At 40.3% G+C, this 21,914-nt stretch overlaps 2 protein-coding genes across 2 annotated transcripts; both read right to left on the reverse strand.

Annotated features, from left to right (window-relative positions):
* Positions 1-74: 74 nt before the first annotated feature.
* fga (fibrinogen alpha chain) lies at positions 75-6,969 on the reverse strand. The gene is made up of 8 exons (XM_071459874.1): positions 6,812-6,969; positions 5,844-5,945; positions 5,510-5,693; positions 5,057-5,202; positions 4,139-4,237; positions 3,329-3,493; positions 2,117-2,795; positions 75-1,244 (listed from the first exon to the last, which is right to left on the reverse strand). The coding sequence occupies exons 1-8, from the start codon at positions 6,860-6,862 to the stop codon at positions 535-537; spliced, it is 2,136 nt and encodes a 711-aa protein (XP_071315975.1). The 5' UTR covers positions 6,863-6,969; the 3' UTR covers positions 75-534.
* A 303-nt stretch (positions 6,970-7,272) lies between these two features.
* Positions 7,273-13,628, reverse strand: LOC139607185 (zinc finger protein 85-like). The gene is made up of 4 exons (XM_071459875.1): positions 13,086-13,628; positions 12,574-12,728; positions 11,407-12,018; positions 7,273-10,719 (listed from the first exon to the last, which is right to left on the reverse strand). Exons 2-4 carry the CDS (start codon positions 12,689-12,691, stop codon positions 9,353-9,355), a joined length of 2,097 nt encoding a protein of 698 aa, XP_071315976.1. The 5' UTR covers positions 12,692-12,728; positions 13,086-13,628; the 3' UTR covers positions 7,273-9,352.
* Between the last annotated feature and the right edge of the window lie 8,286 nt (positions 13,629-21,914).

The raw sequence follows: 21,914 nt of genomic DNA on the forward strand, positions 1-21,914 counted from the left end.
GAAGGAAAAAAAATTATATTAGTATTTTTGTGATTTGTAATTTTGGCTGAAATAACGCTACAAACCACTGAAGCTGAAGTGAACATTGAATCTTTATTGATCGAGCACAGTTTAACAAAAAGGGAGAACATCAGGTTTTTTCCAAGAACACTGATTTGGTAATCGTAACACACACAGGTCAATGCCGTTTACACAGTGAGTTGACGAAAATACAAATACAGATAAACTGACACTGTTTGACATGATTTTGAAATCCCAGGTTGATGATCCCACAGATCGATAGTCCACAAAGACTGAAACCACATTTGATTTTTGTCCTCAAATATTTATTTGCCCTCCTTGCCATTGCCTCTTCTGGTTTGTGTCGCTCAGATTTCATTCTTGTTCTTTTCTGCCTGTTGTCTATTTTGCAGCCAATTCTAAATATGCATAAATAAGTGTATATATGATATTTTTACAACTGATTCCAAATGTGTATAAATGTGTATGTGTATACTATTTGACAAGTTTGCTTTCCCCTGCTCTGTAGGCCCATTAAAAAATATTTGTTCGGATAAACATCCTAATGGTTTTCAGGCTGTAATTGGCTGGTTTATACGTCACCCAAACAATTCCATTTTCAATCTCATATGGTGTGTTTTTCTCTGGGTCGTATGAGCCCTTGTAATAAATCCCATTTAAGTTAGCTGACTGGCAGTTGTTGTACCACCACCCTCCCCCATACATCTCTGCACAATTCTCTTCCCACTTATCGTTGTCTTTGTCGAAGGTGCTGAATTTCATACCGTTGTGTGACAGGTAAGACGCCATATCAGAATTAGGCATCACCAGAGCATCACCAGCGTCCCCAGTGTACCCGGACACATGCAGCGGGTACCCCTCCTCCTCTGACCCAACTCTGATTGTATACTCAGCACTTGCCGTGCCTCCCTCCCAATCCTCAAGCTCCACCTTCAGCATGATCTCACCCTGCTCAGTCAACAGGTGGAGGTTCTCATTGCCTAGCCAAAATTCTCCCTTGCCCTGCGCGTCAACCGAACCAAACCCATTGCGGTATTCAGCCCAGGTGTGGTTGAAGCTAAGTGCGCCACTCTCTCTCTGCTGGACTAATAACCACCCTCCCATTAGTCCCTCCTGATGGCAGTAAACCTCTACTACCCCCTTGGAATCGGTGCCGCCGGGTTTGATCTTAAACAGTCCATTCGTTTCCCCTTTGAGGTGGTTCCGGTGGGCTTCAACACAATCTGCGAACAGAGAGGGGCAAACCGCAGACCGCGAGTTAGCTTGGAATGGCTTTTTCTCTGGTTCGGCTAGCTGAAATGAACTGCAGCGGTAAAACCGTCACTTTCCCGACAAAATGACTAATATTTGAAAGCACTTTCTTTAACCTATTTTTGTCAACGCGCAGGATCCTAAGGTAAAAAAAGGTTGCAACCAAGGCCATAGCTACCACTGAGGAAACTGAAGTCATGTTGTTATTTCTGGGAATCTGGAGGGCAAACAACAGTAAAAAGACTTTGCCTCGGTTAAATACATCAAATGTGACATATTGTTATGTTTTTTAAATCAACCAAAATCCAAGAGATTTCGTTGCTGACTTGTCAACATTTTCTTAGTTGGGTGGGGTTTGGCTGGAGCAAATTGGGACACATACAAAAAAAAAAAAAAAACACTCATCTCAAACAAGAAAAAAGAGGAGATGCTTTCTACCAGATTTAGCTACTGGCCCCTTTCCATCTGTAGTCAGCAAACATGACCTTGTGACCTCAGTATTTCTAAAATTGTGGCTACGGCCCTGGTTGCAAAAAAACAAAAAACAACTTTTAAAAAATGCTACTTGAAATGTACTCCAGTCAAAACAGTCACTTTTAAAATGGCTAACATTTGTCCAAATGAACTCATTCTCCAGTTATCTGTCTGCATTGTCTATTTTAACGGTGAAATACACCCACTGAATGTGAATCTTTAAACTCAAACAATAACAAATACTGTGTTCACTTCATACTTTTGGTACATAGGGCTTACTAGCAAGCTAGCTGATGCTAAAGCATGCTGTCTAGCTGAATGTGACACTCTAGACCATCCAGATTTTACTCCTGGTCTGATGTTTGGGTACCTTTTCCTATATAATCGGCCTGTCGCTCGACACGCGTGCCCATCCTACTCCGGGCGTGGAAATCAGGAATGTCATCCTCTGCATTGACTGTGTGGAACGGACCGTGGTCGAACCCAAAATGAGAACCAAATGGATCCCCGAATCCTGTTTTGGAACCTTCTGTGAGGCTTCCCTTGGTGCCACCGGTGTGGACCATCTTGGAGGTCGCAGATGAAGAAGAGGAGGAGGAGGAGGAGGAGGAGGAGGAGGAGGAAGATGTGTGGCTAAGGCTGGGGAAGAAGGAGCTCATCCCTCCTCCGGTGTGTTCTGTCAAAGCCTGGCACTCAGGGCCTCCCTCCATCACTTCCTCCACCTTTTCCACTGGGCCGTCCTTTGTGTGGACAATGGTCCTCCTGGTGCTCTTGGTGCAGGCGATGGTTTTGGTAGACACGTGGTGTGTAGTGGGCTGGCCGAAGCCTTCAAACCCTGCACCAAACAAATCACCATCGCCGCGTCCTCCGAGCTCTGTGATGGATTTTGATGATGTGGCGGTGGAGGCACCAGAGGAGGAGGACATGGAGGAGGTTGATGATGATGTTGCGGATGTAGCTGCAGAGTAAGAAGTACCTGGGACCTTGGAGATGGTTGCCGGGGATGAGCTGGACCCTTCATGCTCCAGGATCAACTGAACAGTCCTCACCTGAGACAGAAAAATAGGAAAAACTTCAGTACTAATGTGCACAGTTAGTAGAAAAGATGGCATAATGTGTGTTTTACTCCTAATTATGGCAATAAAAAGAAGCAATATCCTCATCATTCCGAGCCCCATGTAGAACCTACATGACCCTCTTCCCTCCCCTCAACAGTAGAAAGCAGATGTTCGATGAACACATTCAGATGTGACAGAACGTGTTCCCACATCATTAATTTCCCAAACATCTCAAAGAAAATAAAAAACATCTGCAGCATACACAGTTTAGTCTCACAGCTGTCAGACTGGAATCAACATCTATAATGTGTAATACACAAAAGAAGACTGGGGCAGTGTGCACTTTATTGGCTATCCAACAGGTATGAAAACATCACAGCGATGGGCTTATCTTTAAACAATGTCAGACCTTCACTTGGTAAATTTCATTACTGGTAATTGATTTGGTAACTTGGAAGTGTAACTGTGCAGAGTTCTTCACAGGTTCGTCCACAGTCCGAGAAGTGTCAGAACGAATCACTCACCTCAGGGAACACATCTTCTTTCTGCTGTGATGCTACTTCAGCCGAGTTTTGGCCAGACTTGTAGATGCTGTCCACAGTCGCTTCCTTCAGCTGCCGGCTCTTCATCACGTACAGCGTCCCCACAGACTCGATGTTCTGAGCTGCCTGGGAGTCCAGCTGGTTAACCTGGGAAATGGACAAAAAAAATATCACATAACATATTCATTATTTTTTTATGAATGACACATAAATCATAATCTTCATATATTTTTAAAGGGTGCACAGAAAACTACTACTGTATTTATTTTTGTACATTTATTTTTGTCAGATTTGTCAGATAAAAGAAGTCACTCAAAGAAAAATGTTTTACCGTATTTTCTGTTTTATTTCTAAAAGTACAGGGGAATGGTATTATTTATTATTTATTATTTACTCCTTAAGGGGATATATATCCAGGGACAGGGGCAGGGAAGGGTCAATCTTAAGTGTAAACCAGTGCGATATGGCAGGTTATGAAGGACTGTACTTTGATTATGTGGAATTGGAAAAAAACACCTACTTAAGAAGGCATGAATCTTGAGCTTCAACCAAAATTAGAAAGTAGTCACTTTGTATTGATGGTATTAGCTGTGAATTTTGTGTTTGATCAACAATGTTTAACTCTGCTGATTCCAGATTCCAATCTGTTTTTTTTCAGCAAGATAGATATTACCCTTGAAGCAGGGATTTCTTCTGGGCTCTGGAACTACGGCTGAGGACCTAAACGTGGACTCTGATTCCTGGTAATGTCCCTAAATAAGAAGTGGTGGTCCCACAGTGTAAGGTCCTTACCTGTTTCTCCAATGCCACGTAGCTTTCCCTGTCCACCTCGTACTCGTTGTAGGTACTGCAGGATCCTTTGCAGGAGCGAAGCTTGATGTCGATATCCACCTGACAGAGGAGACACAGAATTGGACATATGCTTCCAGTTTAGCAAATGGGTGTGCTCACCCTCAGAAAGGACACAGCAGTGCTTAGTATCTGTGTATATACAGTGAACGGATCAAAGTTGTGCTCTGCCCTACAAAGGCAAAATGCTTGTTTTTAAACATTAAATTGATTATATTTATAATTTACTATAAACCAGAGCTAAAACCAAGTCACACCAAGAGAGCGACATTAAGTGGAAGCTAGCTGGGGTAGCAATGGCTAACTTTAGCTAAAGCTAAAACTGAACTGACTTTGACTTTTCTTAAACTGTTACCTGTTCAGAATTGAATAATATAAATAAATACAATAATATGAATAAATTCAGTATATTTCACATAACTAAGTAAGACTGTAACTAAATCCAATAATGATTGACACAAAAAACCTAGTTAAACCTCTGCTAGAGCTAATTAGCTGAGTTTGGAGAGGTTAGGCTAACCAAGCTAAATTACATATTTAAATGTGTTAAATGGTAAATTGATTTATTATTTTTTTTGATTCAGACAGAGACATTTAATTTCTAGCAATCAAACACTATCAAGATAAAATACATTTTTTTGGGAGTAGAGCACATTTGATAGCATCTACATTTATGAAATTAAAGTATTACAAAAGGCAGCTTGAAAACGTAGAACACTAAACTTTTTTTCTGAACTTCAAAGCTTCTGTAGTGATAGCTCTTTGTCTTTGAAGGACAGTGCTGCCATTCTCAGTTTCCACTGCCAAAATCTTGACTGTAATGTGAATGTGTAAATGTATGCTTTCGTCACCATCATGTACCTCCATTCTCTGCATCTCGATGACCTGGTCTTTGACGCGATCCTTCAGGGCGGCCAGGATCCTCAGCTGTCTGTCGATCTTGATTTTCATGTCTGTGATTCGCTTACGCAGATTCTGGGCCAGGTCGTAGTAGTTGTCATCATAACCTGGTGGAGGAAGACAGGAACGAATACATTATTGTACTGAATACTGGCAGATAGTTGTCTTTTGGTTTCTTGTAAACCCATGAATTTTGGCCATAACAAGAAAAGAAATAAACATAAATACAAATACAATATGCTATATATCTGCATCAATTCTTAATGAAATTTAAATATTTAAAAAAATACCACATATTTCAGTATAAATCATCAATTTGATGGTACAGAAAAGCTTCTGTTTTTCTAGTGTTTAATTTCAACGTCCTGCTGTCATCAAAATGCTGGAGAATGAAGCACACAAACACACACTAACCACTGTCAATGGTGAGTTTCTCCTTCAGGTAGTCGTAGGTCTGTTTGGACACCTGGTCGGTAGAACGGTGCTTGGCCGTGTTCTGCTCCAGGAGGTTGCGGATCTTCTCGATCTTCTTGAGCAGGTTGTGGTCGTATTTATCCATCAGACCCTGAATCCTGCAGCCTGACGGGCATTTAAAGCCCTGATGGAGGAGATAGAGAGAGAGGGGCTGCATTTAGAGACTAATTAAAAAAGAATTAAATTTGAGCTCAGGTAAAATCAAATGACCTTGTGTCATTATCTTTGTTGATTTGTAGAAGACAGAGGACAAAATAAGAAAGACGCTGTTTACCCATTCATAGTCTGTGCAGAAAGGCCACTCCCTCTGTGCGGCACATTTCTCAGATCTGGTGCCGGGCTCCACCGGACGATTTCCTCTGGGGTCAACTCCTGCCTGGAAAGAGCCAAAGGAGGGATAACAAAAATCAGTGAACGTGTATTTGTCTCGGGCCTTGTTGGGTCGCTGCAAAAGCACATTTAAAAAAAAAATTTGAGTCCATGTGAGTTTGGGTGGGTTCTATTTATTGAGTATAAATATATTTATATAAATCAAGCTATTACCAAATTGTGAAGTTATCATGCTTTTCAAATTAATGGGAACAAAAGACAGGAAGTGGGTAAATAAAATAAACTGCTTGAAAATGCTGCGTAACTTGCTGCTTTATTCACAAACATTAAGTTTCATTCTACACTATTACGTTATTTATCTTGGATTGGCATTTGATACCTCCGCCTTTTTAAAAATATACACCAACTAATTGAAATAACCAATTTCATCATGATACTGTGTTGATATAAATTCAGATTAATGTTATTATTAAGATGTAAATTATTTAGGTTTATACACTGAGCATTACAGTGGGGTCAGGTCCCTGCTCCTGACAATTCGTTACACATGTTTACATTATTATTTGGTTTATTTTAGGTTAGGTTATTATCGTTTGCAAGAGAAAAACACTATTAGTCTCAATATACATTGTTTTGCAAGATGCTAGGATGAACTACAAAAATTATTAAACGTTGCTGTTGTCAATAAAAGCTGGTAAAAAGGGCAGGTAATTATTAATATGACCAAAAAAAGACAATAATTCTCATAAGAAGTTGCAAAAAACAGATTTAGAAACATAGTTTTGTGAATAAAACCATTTCCATTGTTTCAACAAGTTATGTCTGACTTCATATCATCTGAAATAAAATATATATACAATAGAAATAAATAAAATATTTTAAGGGATTAAAAATTACGATGATTTGACTCACCATAGCCACACCAATCATACTCAGACAGATGAGCACACTGAATCGTTCCATCTTTGTCTCTGTCTTCCTCCCTCTGAATGAAGACCGGTTGTTGAATGCGTCTCTAATGCTGCTGTCGGGACATTTGAAGCCTCCTGGTTCAGTCTGACAAACCTGTGACTCATCAGCGTTTGGAAACGTCTGTCAGGTCAAATCAGAGTTGAGCAACTTCTGCTGCTGATCAATGTGGAGGCTGTTTGTCATACTGTGTGTGACAAAGTACACACACTCACTGAACACAAACACTCAGTTCAGTTGCTACGGGATTTCCTGGCATTTCATGCAGTGTGTTTTCTCCAGGTAAACAGCAGTAAAAATGATTATGAGCCAGTAATTACTCAAGCAATGACAAATGAGAGAAGGACACACAAAAGAAAATAATGACTCAAATAACACAGTTCACAAAGTTACTGGTGAAGGTCTTGTTGTGTGAATATGCTGTGTACTTTATTTACTAGTCATTATAATGTTTTAACTCTGGGGTGGGGGGTATCATAAAAACAACAAAAAGAGAGATGCTTTGCACCAAGACTAGAAACAAGATGTAGCCTACTTTAAACACTTTTAATACTTTAAACAGTCTTCAAATGCGTACAAAATTCTAAGTGTAAAAACAAAGAAATTTTGGTTTGAGTCACTTTTGTTTTTGTACATTTTTCTTTTAAATGAAATCCTTTTAAACTGTAAAAGATAAGGGCATAGTTAAATATTGAGCTCGATTTAGGACAGAGTTAGCTTAGCTTTACAGACAAACTCTACATCTACAGAACTCAGAAATTAACATGTTGTACTTTGTTTAATCTTTACAAAAGCCAAAGTGTAAAACTCACAAGTTGTGGTTTTATGTGGGAGTTTATGGCTCTAGCTTCGTAATTATCAATCAAATATGAGACTGGTGTCGACATCTATATGTGACTCTCAGAATGACAAGGCATGTTTTCCTAAATTCATTTTTTTTTTCATGTGTGTCTTAAGTATAATCAAGATGATCTTTTTCTGTTAACACTTCCATATGAGGCATTTAAATAAATGCACTAAAAATACTGTAACTGTGAAGAAAATAAATCTAATAAAACATTTATCATCAATACTAACATTTATCAGGTCTCTGAAAACTAGAGTTTATAAATTGTATGTTGTAAATGTGGCTCGGCAGCAGCAGTGACACACGCTTAAGTCAATATTAGTATAAACAAAGGTGAAATGTAAAGACAGTGTGACAGATATTCAGTCTTATTTCTTACATTTCAAATCTAATTTTGACATTAATCCAATATCAACTTTAACCTAAGCTCTGAGGTTATTATGTTTTCTGGTGGGTTTGGGACAAAATGTCCCTGCAAGTAATTTCCAGATAATCACACCAACCTTGTGAGGACCTCTGGACACTGGTTAGAATTTGTAACTCTGGAGTAGAGTGGAGGTCAGGAGTAAACATAGCAAACGTGATTTGTTTTAAAACTAGAGCATAGTAGTGTGGATGTATCCTGAAGCTCATTTCTATGGGCAATTAAGTAATCATTCACTTATCATTTGTTAATGGACATTACTTTTTATTACAATTAAGCCATAGTCAGAGTTAAAACAATAAAAAAAGAGAAGCTGCCCCTTTTTGACAAAATATTTGTCAGTTTATTTTGTTATTTAGGTCACACTCAAAACTAGGAACAGTCAAATAATATGAGAAGGGTTTTTTGTCTGAACACAGCTGTGGTGTTTGCTTCTTGTTTCTCCAAGTTAGTTATTTCATCCCATCAGTTACCTACAAAGTGTAATTTTACATCTTGACATTAGTTAGACTTTCTACATATCGTCACATGAATTGGCTAAAATATGTAAATTAAAGGCACATAATGTTACTGAGGAGCCGTTTAACATGGTCTGTATTTCTGGATAGAATCCTAGTAAACAGGTTATTTTCAGTCGGTTATTAGTTTAACAATCTAACATAACATCTGTTTTTGCTGGGAGATGTGTGTGTCATGCCTGAAAAATAGTTTCATACATTTAATGAAACTATGAAGATGAAATAATAGAGGATGCACTACTTTGGGGCTACAGTCAATTCTTCTGAATAATTCTCCAAATCTTCAACAGCAAAGTAAGGAACCAGATTTAAACCTTATTTTACACTAACGGAATAACTGCAGTATAACTGTCTGAAACTATATACTTAAAAAGCATCAATCAACAGTTTGAAGAGTTCACTTTCAGAGATACTGAGAGATTTGTCATGGAAAATCTGATACTATTGGTCTGAATTTAATGATGCTTCTAAAAACAATGATGATTAACACGTACAACTTTATGGCTTTATGAGCTGTTCTTGAACTTTTGGCTGATTGGTGGATTTTGTTACCTTTGGAGTGAGCCCATTTCCAGTCTTTATGTTAAGCTAAACTTCTCATTCACCATACAGACATATAGCAGTATCAATCTACCAATCTAACTCTATGCTTTATTACATAGAGTTAGATTGGCATAGATTATGCAAAAAAAGCTTCAACAACTCTGACCCAAAGTGACTTTCTTGTTGTGTGTTAGTCGGTGGTTCGTGAGGTGCTGCAGGAGCCTGAAGCTCCTCTTACAGTGTTCACACTCAAACGGCCTCTCATCTGTGTGGATGCGCATGTGTTTAGTGAGGTTACTCTTGTGGTTAAATTGCTTCCCGCAGTCTTTACAGTGAAAGGGTTTCTCCCCAGAGTGAATCAGCTGATGTTTCTTCAAGTTGGAGGACTGGGAAAAGCACTTGCCGCACTGGGGGCAGCGGTGCGGTCTCTCTGACGTCTCTTCGCAGTCGTGATTGGTCAGGTCCGCCAGCTCCGTGAATTCCTGCCCACACAGAGAGCAGCGTGGCGGTTTCTCCTTGTGACTGATCTGGTGGGCTTTCAGACTTGAGAGATGGGAGTACCCTTTCCCACACAAGTCACAAGTGTACAGTTTCTCCCCTGTGTGGCCACGCTCGTGGATGATGAGATGCTGCAGGAGTCGGCAGCCCTTGCCGCAGAATGAGCAGCTGTACGGTTTCTCCCCGGTGTGTATTATCTGGTGCTTCTTCAAGTTGTTTCTGTCACTGAAGGCTTTGTGGCACAGTGTGCATTTGAAAGGTTTCTCTCCTGTGTGGGTGTACTGGTGTGCCACCAGTGACGCCCTGAGTCGAAAGCGCTTCGAGCACAGCTTGCACTGGTATGGTTTCTCCCCCGTGTGGATGCGCTCGTGCTGCTTCAGTTTCACCAGCTGCTTAAAGCTTTTGGCACAGTGGCTGCAGCTGTACGGTCTCTCCTCAGAGTGACTGATCATGTGTGTTTTGAGGTCCCCCCTTCTGGCGCAGGTCTTGCCACATTTCTCACATGTAAATTGTTTCTCATTGGTGTGGATCAGCTGGTGCTCCTTCAGAGTTCCTTCTCTCCCAAACTGCTTTCCACACACCTTGCAGCTGAAAGATTTCTCCCCAGTGTGGGTGAGTAGGTGCTGCCGGAGGGTGTGCAACAAGTAGAAGCTCTTATTGCATTGCGTGCAGGAGTGACATCTCTTTCGTGGAGCCTCTTCAACCGTTTCTCTACCCTCGCTGTTTTCAGTGTTCTCTTTGTGAATGCGTGCATGCAGCATCAAGTGCGGTTTAGTGCGAAACGTCAGGCTGCATCTGATGCACGAGTGCGTCTCCTGCTCTGTCTGTTCTGACTCTGGCTGACTGTGTGTACCTGTTGTCATGCTGCAGTGATGCCGCTGGTGTCTGACGAAGTTGCTCCTCCTCACAAAGGATTTCCCGCAGTGCTCGCAGTGGTGAGATCGGGGTTCAGACACACTTTTCCACAACTTCTTCTCTGATCTATTTTCATTTGTCAAGGACACAGGAGAAGGGGTGGTAGCTTGAAAAAAGAGAAGAGGGAGAAATACACAGCTAAAAATCACAGGTTCTGCTGAAGAGCCTTCAACAACACTGAGCCGGGATTTATTTTTTCCCAGGGATGAGAGATAAGGACAGTGGGAGAAACAGACAGGTGAACAGCACCATCCTCAGGCAGGAAGGGAGACCAACAAAAACTGACTCAAATACAAATAGGCCCACAAATTATGACTCAGGATGGTGGTAGTTGGGCTGATGGACGACGCTGTTGTTCATTGTTGTTCATTGCCAGACATTTAATCAACAACATTTTTTGCAACTTTTAAGCAAAAATTTACTGGTTCCAACCTTTCAAACATGATTTTTTTACAACTCTACCATACTCTACTCTACCATAATGAATTCAACAGGTCATTTGAAATCATCACCATAAGCTCTGGGAACTTGGGTATTTTTCACAATTGGCTGCCGTTTTACAGATGAAATAGTTAACTAATTATTTATTAAATAATTAGTTAATAAGTAGACTAATTACCATTAGCGGAAATATTAAAAAGAACATATTCATCACATCACATTTTATTTTTCAATAATGAGTCCAACTTAAGAAATAAAGAAGACTCACCAATCAGCCACAACATTAAAACCACTGACCTGTAGTTTCCAGTTAGAAGAGGTAGTTTTTGATTTTCAGAATTGAAACATTTACCTCCAGACTGAGAAGCTCCTCCATCTTCAGCCTCTTCCTCTGCTCCGCTGCTATGCTGCTCCGCTGTGGTGACGCGTTTCTGACCATATAGAGATTTTGTGTCCGTGCCGCCTGCTTCTTCCTGACACGCCTCTGAATCGCTGCTCGCATCACTCAGCGCGGCTGATTTGAAGAACTTGGATAGTTTGTTTTTCCGTATGAGCCACGTCGTCCCATGTGAGCCACCACCATTCTGCTGAAACACCAACAGTGTCCCATCAGCCCCAGGATAACTTGGCTGAAGTTCAGTGGCTTTATTTTCCTCAGAGCTGAGGTCGCTGTCGTCAGACTCAGACGCCTCTTCTTCTTTATATGAACTGATCTCTGCTCTGAGGTCCATGTGGCCCCACTCTTGGTGGTGATCCAGCTCTGGGTTTATCTGCTGTGGATTCTCAGAGTCACTGTCTGCGTCCCACTGCTCGTCCTCCTCTTTTAACTCGACCTCGATGCTGGCGTAACTCTCCTCTGACATCTGATGGGTGATCTGACCGTTCGGTCCTGGGGTTTTCATGAAGTCCACCAGGCAGACAGAGACCTCCCTCAGAGTGAGGACTGAGGAGCCGTCCGATGACTCTGAAGGCAAAACAAGTTCATTTACAAAACAGTCATACACTGACGCACTTTCAGAGAGTTTCACATATAACAAACTATAAAATGGACACACTACAGATTTCTGACCAAGAGGACGTGAACACAAAATGTGATCACTGAACATATCAGTCGAAACCACAGGCATTAATGTGTCTGCATACATTTGCTCCCATCTGGTCCCAAGAGCATGACTGAGGTCCAACAGCGGTGTTGGGTGATAAAGGTGGATTTATAATCCTGCATTAACGCCTCCTTAAAAAAATTTATATTCCTTAGGGGTACAACCTCAGGGCCAATCTACAACTAGTAGTCGCTCTGAGAGAAAATCATCAGTTATTCTGGTGATTTATTAATTACTTCAGTAATTTTTAAAGTGAAAATTCAAAAAGAAAACTCACTGGTTCCACCTTCTCAAATATGAGGGCTTTGTTTGCCACATATTGTAAACTGAATTTCTCTGGGTTTGGGAATTCTGGTTGGAGGGAAGTGACCACGTAATGTTTTCTGTGAGGCGGCCTGACCTTGGCAGCTGCTCACCTTCTGGATCCTGTTTCACAGCTGGTCTCAGGTCTGCCGGTGTCTTCATGGAGTTAAGCAGCCGGACCGGCGGCTGCTGGAAGCCCATCAGACGCAGACTGCTGGGTGACACCGCCATGATGCTCCTCACTTCAGTCGGTCAACGGACACCAAACCTGAAGGACATAAGATTGACTATAAAGACAATAAATTATTGATAATAAAGTCACTGGGTCCAGACTGTGGTTACATTTTAACACTCTTCTATTTTAGCAATTTACCAATATATCTAACTCCTGTTTTGGCAGCAATCTTTGCCTCATTTAACCTTGTTTACAGTCTGTTTTAGGAATATTTGAGCTGTGAAATGAAGTCCTGTATATGTGCCTACGGTGGAAATGATCCTTTATTTATTGAGATTTGTCTGTAGACCACAGTCTGACAACACATCTGTCCTGGACTGTGACTTTCACTCTTTCCAGCTCTGTCCCAGGTTAACTTGTCTTTCGGGTTTAAATATCTGCAGGACTTACCAAACGCAGGCAAATCCAGTCTGTTCGGCTAACGTTTGAGCTAAAGTGCTGCTGAAGACGGCTCCCCGGCTCGTTTGAACCTAATAAATAAAGTCCACTTGTGTATTTCGTGTTTTTTTAGTTGTAAAAGTGGTTGCTTTTCTTGTCATGGCGTTACATTTGAAGACGAAGCTCCGTAAAGCTGTAATATGTGTGAGGAAAGAGACCTCCGACCTGTTTGTTTTTCTTTCCGGGTTTAGCTGACGGTCGGGTTTCATAACCAATGGGAAAACAAGGAAGTGAAGAGGGGGCGGGACGTTTTAGATTTAGCCAATCGCGTAGTTGCTTTCCTGCAAGGAAACGGAAACTCGTGTAGGACAATAATAATAAAACACTCGTTTTCCTAACTCCTGCAGGCCTCATTTGTTCAACGTCGTGTTTATTAAATGGTCTTTTGAAAATAATTTAATTTGGTCTATCATTAATTTTAAGAGTGTTTTGTTGTGCATAAAATTGAAGCTTTCCTTAGGGGAAAAACGCAGTAAAAGTTAATTAAACATGTACTATTCTCTCTGTCCTCTGTGAATCACTTCTCTAAACACCACTAGATGGAGCTGCATGATAGGCTTGTGTCCTTTGCAGCTGTCACCTTCTTCACACTGGGTTTCATTGAACTGATGATTTGCAATCATTTAAAAAAAAGGAACAAGTGTAGCTTCATGACACACTGTTTAAAAATACAGTGAGAAAATCCGTGTGAGCGACGTCTGTTCGGATTTCTAAATGTGCAGGAATTGGCTGTGGTGAAGCATTAACACAATGCACATGTCGGCGTTCACACTGAAACAAAGCATCTGTCCATCAGTGTTAACAGCTCATTGTGACACAAATATTTCTGTACTGAGATGAAAAAGACAAAAAAAGGGCCTGAAATAGATTCTGAGCCTCAGAGAGAAAAGACATCCTGCGGGTCCTCAGGCTGATAGTGGATAAAGACTTGAACAGTCATTATAAAAATGCAAGACCGATGACACACACACACACACACACACACACACACACACACACACACACACACACACACACACATACACATACATACGCCCATGAACGCACAAATCCACAGGCTGAATCCTTTGATAATTTGCTCTTTTGAAGATGGACAGTTTTTGAAGTCCCTTTGAAGTGACTCTTACTGATGTTGTTGGTTTGTGAGCCTCAGTTAATTGACTCAATTATTTCTAATTCAAAGAGTCTCTTTTTCTTGTATACAACTGATTAATATATGATGTAGAGTATCTGGAATAGGCTGGGCACGGGGAGTGAAAAGCCACATTAGTATGTCTTTAATCCTCTGAGCTGCTGTTACAGTAACACTTGCCTGAGAGACAGCTTGTGTGCTCAGTTGCTGATTCCCTGTCGGTTTATACTTAAACAACACATATCACATTAAAATGAATGCGTTGGTGCAGAAAAGCTCCTAAAACCTGGATTAATCCTAATCACAGTACAGAATCTAATCCAGGTGGGGAATTCTAAATATCGTTCTTTTGAATTGTTTTGTTTATTGCTTGAAGCAGTTGAACATTAAAATATTTAGTCTAAATGAATAGAATAAAGTAATGAAATCCTGCACACTGTCAGCACTACTTTTGCTGACACACCAATCAATCTCAGTAAACTTTATTCGCTTTGTTGAGTTTCTGACTTATTTCTTTGACAGAAAGCAAAGCAAAACTAATGCAGCAGTAGTGGACAAAATGGAGATGTTGTGCTGACAGTGGCACTAGATAAAAAGTCAGGATCACCAAAGTAACCATAATTCATCCTACGGGGAACAAGAATGGCTGAACCACATCATGACAATCCAACTGATGTTTTCGCTCTAAAGTGAAAACATCAACCTCATGATGGCGCTAGAGGAAAAATCAGCAAAATCAGTAGAGTTCATCCTCTGAGCTTGTGCACATCCATCAGGTAGATGTCAGGCTATTTCCAAAGTCATGAGAATGTATCCTACAGGCACCATGAATGTGTGGAGCAAATTTCATGGTCATCCTTTCGATGGTTGTCAAGATAATTTGACTGTGAGCCTCAGCTGTCAACCTTAAGGTGGCGCGAGAAGAAAAGGTCAGGGCGTCACCGGGCTCAGGGGAATTCATCCCCTGGGCACCATGAATGTCTGAACCAGATTTCATGAAGTGATGGACCAAGTGACTCATCACTGGCATTTCCATCCCTAGAGCTGTGCTGTGTGGGAGCATGTGTAAAGGACAAAGGTATAACACTCTGTGTAACACCCGCTCTGGGCTGCTGCTCCAGTTCTGTATTTGACTGTAAAATCTGGATTCATCACTTCCTGTGTGGAGCAGATTTCCCATCAGTGTAAACACCAGGCACCTAAATCTCTTTGGCAAACAGACCAGCTCTCCTGTGTCTCAATTAGAGAGGATGATGGTTTAGTCACAGCCCCAGTTGGTGAATTCACTTTTATAGAAAACTCTTGAAACATGTTGATGTAAAAGACAAGGAAGCTCCAGTTCACCTCATTACGTTTTAAACAAACTGATCAACATGTTTAACATTTTGGTTTTCACTTCCAAACTTGAGAATATGAGTTTATGAAGAATATCTTTATCTGATTCTCTGAACCAACACTATGAAACTACAAACTGCCTCATATATACCAACATCTTTCTCTGGAGGATACGTTTAAAAATGTAAAGGTGGTGTTGTAATCAAAGTTGTCTTTTGTCCAGACAAACAGAGCACAAACCTTTCCTCAGTGTTCACTTTAAGACACTTTCATTTACAAGTTATATTAGTGCTCTTGAGTTTTCATTATGTGTCACTTCCTTGTCTTGTATGTTCACTTCTTCCTCAAACCTCTGGTAAACTCCAAAGGTATTTGCTGCCCTCTATGGGAGGGTGGAGGTAAAATATACAATATGGTATGAAAATCATAATCCTAATCACAAACTAGTAATCTGATTCAAACCAGTCCCGGTCTGATCACTAGAGATGGGACAGTTTCTGATTAAATAGCACACTACTGTTGTCCAACGTGATCCCACAACCGGTCAAAAGAAGAGATGCTCTTGCTTAAAAATGAAGATGGTTAAATTCAGCTCTTAGTATTCAGTCGGTAAACTGCCTCTGCAGTGGCTCAACATCTTGACCTCAATTTCACATATTCCCCAGTGAACGTTTAGCGTGCACAAGCATAAATACACACAAACACACAAGCCTTCCTTGCCCCTGGTGCCCTGCGAGATTACAGAGGTTTACATCCTCCGCCTCCACCATCAAGAACACCTTTTTACAAGTTAATACCTCAGGTACACACAAGCTTCAATGCACACACACACACACACACACACACACATATACACACACAGAGCTGGCAGGCCAGCATTTGCACACAAATTGCCTGGCCAGTTTGTGTGTTTTGGTGAAGCCCAGGAGGATTCGATGCCGGGGCCTCGTTCAGAGAAATGGCGACATGTTTGCAGGGAGATAAAGTCCCAGCAGGAAACCTCCTCTGCCTCCAGATCATGTGACGAACACACACTCAAGAGAGTCACATGCTCTTCTCCTCCTTCACCGTCCAAGGTGTGCAGGGATGAGCAGGTTGATAAATTAATGATCATAACTTCAGTGGTCTCAGTATTTTTTTTTTTTGTTTAATGTAGTTGATTTTTTACTTTAATATTCAGTTTTTATTACTACAAATAGACAAAGAGGTGCAAACATGAAGTAACCCTGTGATTGGATGGTTTTGGTGGCATCATTATGGTTACCACCCTCTATGTGAAAAATGCAAAAATATCAAGGGGAACAAAAAATGGGAAAAAAAAAAATGCAGCTTAATACTGATTTACAGTTAATTACTTGAGTTTCTGTGCACAACCAGGACTGTTATGACTTAGGTTGTGCTAAACTTAGGTTGATACACATGAATCAGCTCTGCAGCTGTTAACAGCAAAGCTGAGGAGTCATTAGATTTAGATTAGATTTGGACAATAAATACAAAAGGACACTTTGATACTTTCTCCTAAACTGGAAAATAAACTATTTTCAAATGTATCGGCTGTGCTCATGAATTAAACAGGACAGACTGATGTAAATTATGGAGATGTGTGAAATTGTGCTTTGTCATATTATATGTCATATAATGTAGGCTATCAATCACATTCAACATGCTGATTATTGCCCCCCACCCCCCCCCACCCCCCCCCCCCCCCCACCCCTCACCCCCATTTCCTCCCCCCATAACATGCAAATTGGCTTCTGATGCACCTTTTAATGTCCAGCCACTGAAACCACGGTCTGCCTGCCATAGTTCACTTCAGTTTGTGAGCTGCCATGTGTCACTGTGTGTGCATGTCTTAAAATGTGCAATAATCACGTTTATGTGTTTGTTTGTGTGCTTGTATTTCTACTCCAGTTTGAGTATACGGGTAAATGTGTGGTATGTGTGTGTGTCTGTGCAACTGTGTGCATGTTTTTGTGTGTAATCTTGTCACAGGAAGTCAATTTGTACTCATCTTTTCTGGCTTCATTCCACACTCCCAACGGACGCTTTAATGGCAAACGGAGAGAGCTGAGTAACAGGAAGTCAGACAGGAGAGTTTCTTGTCCATCACTGATATTTTGTGGCGAGCAGCTTTTCCCCAAACTATTTGACGGTAGCTGAGCTTCATTACATGAACTTGCAGTGTCCTGTTGTGCTGTGAGCAAACTGGGTCACTCATGTGTGTGTGTGTGTGTGTGTGTGTGTGTGTGTGAGCGAGAGTGTGTGTTTGTGCTTGTGTCCTTAAAAGGGTAGAAACATGCAGAAAATCATGCAGCTCATTCTGGGAAGAAATTAAAAACAAGAGACTCAGTTGCTAAAAATGACAATGTTCACGTGTGAGCGCACAAAGTGACAGATTGATGGCTCCACTGGGAGCAGCAAAGTCAGCTGATGTTGTCGAAGTCTGTGTGGACGGAAGGGTCAACAAAGCAGAAAACACAGGAAACTGCTGCTCCTCTCTCATTTCTCTCTCTCAACTTATTTTATATTATACTATACTTACTATAATTTTTTTTCTGACATGTTTTAAACATGTTAAAAATCCACTGATTCTTATTTAGTTTAACAAGTTTTCCCAAATAAAAACTGGTCTGAAGCTCATCTACTCTGACTTCCTGCTCAGGCTTTGGCCCCGCCCACCACCTGCTGGCTCCAGGTGTCCAGGTGAAAGAGCAGAGAGGATGAAGATGTTAGAGGAGGAAACATCAGAGACTCAGCCTCATGTTGGAGCCTCAGTCAGACCCAGACTCAGATGAGGAGTCTGTTGAGACCAGAACCAGAGACTAGCAGACGGATCAGAACCGTTAGCATAGTTAGCGTCTTTGATTTGTTCATGTCGTTTGTTAGCAACTGGCAGTGGCTGACACAGTGTTAGTTGTAGTGCTAATGCTAACTCTGGCTGCCAGCATGGCTGATTAAGATGGTTGTTAGCAGCAATAATTTTCAACAATGTCTTATGGAATGAACCAAATATTTTGCACAACACAGAAATAAACATTATTATTATTATATTATTTATTATTATCAGTGATAATTAAGAGGTTGTTCACTGGATGATGGTTCTGACTGTTATTGTGCTTTACATTTTTTTATTTCCCTGTAAATGAACACAGACAGAGAAAAACAATTTCAATATTTTCTAATACAATCATGACACACCACAGTTGGTCAAGTGTAAAAAATATATGAATACTATAAATCATCAATGTGTCTGTTAACACACACACACACACACACACACACCTCATTAACGTGTGTGAAAAATGCGAGATCAACTCATCCTGACGTGCGACTGTTGTCTGTAATTTATTTCCTTCTTTCTTCTTCACACATAAAAATCAGTGACGTGTGAGAAATATTCAAGAATAATTAATGGAAAGCTCATCCTGCCTCATTCATCTCTCTGTCACACACACAGTTTGCAGACTAACTAATTCATTTCCTCAGAGGAACTGTACGTACAAACCCGCCTGCTTTCAAAAGGTTCTACACATCTAACACTGTGCTCCCACGTCCACAGGTCATTAATGAGCTGCAGAGCCGACAGACGGACACTTACAGCAGATATATCTAAAAACTTACAGTAACTTTTAACTCTAAAAGAAATAAGAAATAAAGTCAAATAAATAAATTAATTCCCTGAAGTGAATTTAATGGATGAAACAACGCAACACAAATGTGGCAGGTGAGACAACTCTTCATCATTGTGTTAATCACGTTGTTTCTAAATCACACTGGTGTGTGCATCATTACATACAGTAGGTGTATGAATCCAACTTCTCTCAGTCACACCCAGCTGAACTTCACCCTGATTCTGTGTGTGTGTGTGTGTGTGTGTGTATGTGTGTGTAATGATGGGTAAGACAGGAACAAGAAATAGATAGACAGCTACATACACAGTTAATTTGTAATGTGAATAGGAAAATGGTTTCATTTTCCTTTGTACACTGTTTGTGTCTTCTGTGTGTGTGTGTGTGTGTGTGTGTCAGTGTGTCTGTGTAAGTGTGCGTGTAATGAGATAAGGGATTTCTGAGATAACCGTGCTGATGGAGCAGGTTTTTATATTCCAGGTATAAAGTAATGTTCCCTGATTTCACACATGGCTTCGCTTGATGTGAACCGGCAGAGATGAGACGGCTCACACACACACACACACACACACACACACACCTGTACTTCTATACTTGTAAGGACTTGGGACTGATACACTTGGTATCAAACGGGCCCTGGGGATACATTTTTAAAGACTGTGGTATCGATAAGCTCTGACGTTATCAGTTCTGCTCTCGGGACTTACAGGAAAAGGTATTTCCTGTTTATTATTGCTATTGTAGTTATCTTTCACATCTTATTTCGCCAAATGTGTTTCTGAGGAAGACATTCGTCATTTTCCAAAAATGTCATCGAAACGTCTACATACTCCAGATTTGTCCTTGTCCTGTGTGTCCAGTAACTAAGAGATCTATCTCACATTACAGATCGAAGCTGGTCATAAGGTTTCGTTCAGGAGGTTAAATTACCCTTGAGGCAGCATTACTTTTATTTGGTTTCAGTAAAATAATTAAAGGCAAGATATTTTACAGGATCAGTTCACACAAATGACAAAAAACATATTTCTCACCTTGGCATATAGCCATTATTTGTCCAGGTTATAATACTTCAAATTGTATTAAAGGAGCTTTGTGAATTATCTTGAGTAATGTTGGTAAAATGTGCAGCAGAGCTGGAATCGAAAAATAGAGCTTGTTATCTCCTGTGAGGAAATAAATAAATAATAGACACAGCATTTTAAACTCAGAAAAGTTCCAGGGAGCCGGCAAGCATGGTCAAAGTTCAAAGAGTCCTCCTGAATAATCTATGAGGGTTCCTTTTATTCACATGAAACCTACTGTGCTGTGATACGCTGAGCGAGATTTGGGCCTGAACATTCATCTGGTGAGAAGAGCTAATTCCCTACAGAGCAGAGCCGAGGTTGAAGGTTCAGTGGGAAAAAAACAAGAAACAAAAAAAGAAAAAGAAACGTGGTCCACTGTCTCCTACAGCGTTGTGACACAGGTGGTGGTTACAGTCTCTGGCAGGCTTAATGATTTCACAGGGCACTGTGGGATTTGGATAGAGACTCAGAATTTGCTGAGCTTATCAATTATGAATGTGCTGAAGGGAAGGGCTTGGCAGGCGAAATATAATCTTTTGACATCTCATCAGCGTTTGACAATTTATTGACTCAAACTGCGCTACGTTTAAAACGTAATGTTACTTTTTATGAACGTAGCATCAACAGAAACCAGAATCTGAAATTGGTTCGAGAGAGAAATCCTCAAAGCCTTGATCAAACGAGTTCAATAAAATCACCAAAGCTTCAAACAAATTCAATAAAATCTTTGCATTATTGAACATCTTTGAAACTTGTCAGCCAGAGAAAATTCCATTTGCTCCCATTCATTCAGAGCTCCTACCATTTCAGTGTCATTTCTAAACCTTTTCCACTGCAAGAACTTTCACGGTGTGTGTCTGTTTCCACAGGAATGTAATATATGACATATACTGTATGTCCCTATATCAACAGTGGTGTTGAGGATATATTATCACATATATACATCCTCAACATTTATGAAATACCCATTGTAAAATTTGTATGTTATTCTTTATACATGCAAGTTTATTCAACAACATAACATTCTATATTCTTATATGTTTTTTTTTATTAATTTAATGTCTATCTTCCCATTCTGGGAAAGTTGTCTCAGACTTTTAGACAGTACTGTATGTAATATTAACATATATCGGCTTTGGGATGGATATATATTTATGTCTACATTATAAGCATATATATATATATATATATATATATATAGATATAGATAGGTAGATAGATAGATCTTTTCTTCTTCTTGTTCTTTTAGGGGTCAGTGCTAATGATCGTAATGGATGTAGGACAACAAATACTTTAGAAAGACTGAGTTTACAGTCATTCTTAATTAAGTGCATTAGCATGCTAGTATTTTCCAGTTAGCATGAAATCCAAATTACAGCTAAGGCTGAGGATCACCAAGGTTATCAGGCTTCCTCCTCTGGGGACCATGAATGTCTGAATCAAATTTAATGGCAATCCACGCAACAAGTTGTTTAGAGATTTCACTCAAAATGTCACCTTGAATCTCATGTTACTGCTAGAGGAAAAGTCAAGGGATCACCAAAGTCATCAGGATTCATCCTCTGTGGACCATGAATGTCATGAATTTCATCACAATCGATCTGACAAGTTGTTAAGATAT

Source organism: Trachinotus anak, unplaced genomic scaffold (assembly GCF_046630095.1).
Source record: "Trachinotus anak isolate AG129_WGS33_773 ecotype Australia unplaced genomic scaffold, CSIRO_AGI_Tana_v1 ptg000023l, whole genome shotgun sequence".
Taxonomy (NCBI): Eukaryota; Metazoa; Chordata; class Actinopteri; order Carangiformes; family Carangidae; genus Trachinotus; species Trachinotus anak.

Bases quoted from the DNA above. Each gene is read 5' to 3' on its own strand.
- fga (XM_071459874.1), bottom strand. From the start codon at position 6,862: ATGGAACGATTCAGTGTGCTCATCTGTCTGAGTATGATTGGTGTGGCT. The intron at 5,694-5,843 runs GTAAACAGCGTC...CTCCTCCATCAG, and splicing joins TCTGCACAGACTATGAATGG to GGCTTTAAATGCCCGTCAGG. The intron at 5,203-5,509 runs GTTAGTGTGTGT...TTCCTCCACCAG, and splicing joins GAAACTCACCATTGACAGTG to GTTATGATGACAACTACTAC.
- LOC139607185 (XM_071459875.1), bottom strand. From the start codon at position 12,691: ATGGCGGTGTCACCCAGCAGTCTGCGTCTGATGGGCTTCCAGCAGCCG. The intron at 12,019-12,573 runs GTGAGCAGCTGC...TTTTGCCTTCAG, and splicing joins TGTGAAACAGGATCCAGAAG to AGTCATCGGACGGCTCCTCA. The intron at 10,720-11,406 runs GTAAATGTTTCA...TCTTTTTTCAAG, and splicing joins AGGAGCTTCTCAGTCTGGAG to CTACCACCCCTTCTCCTGTG.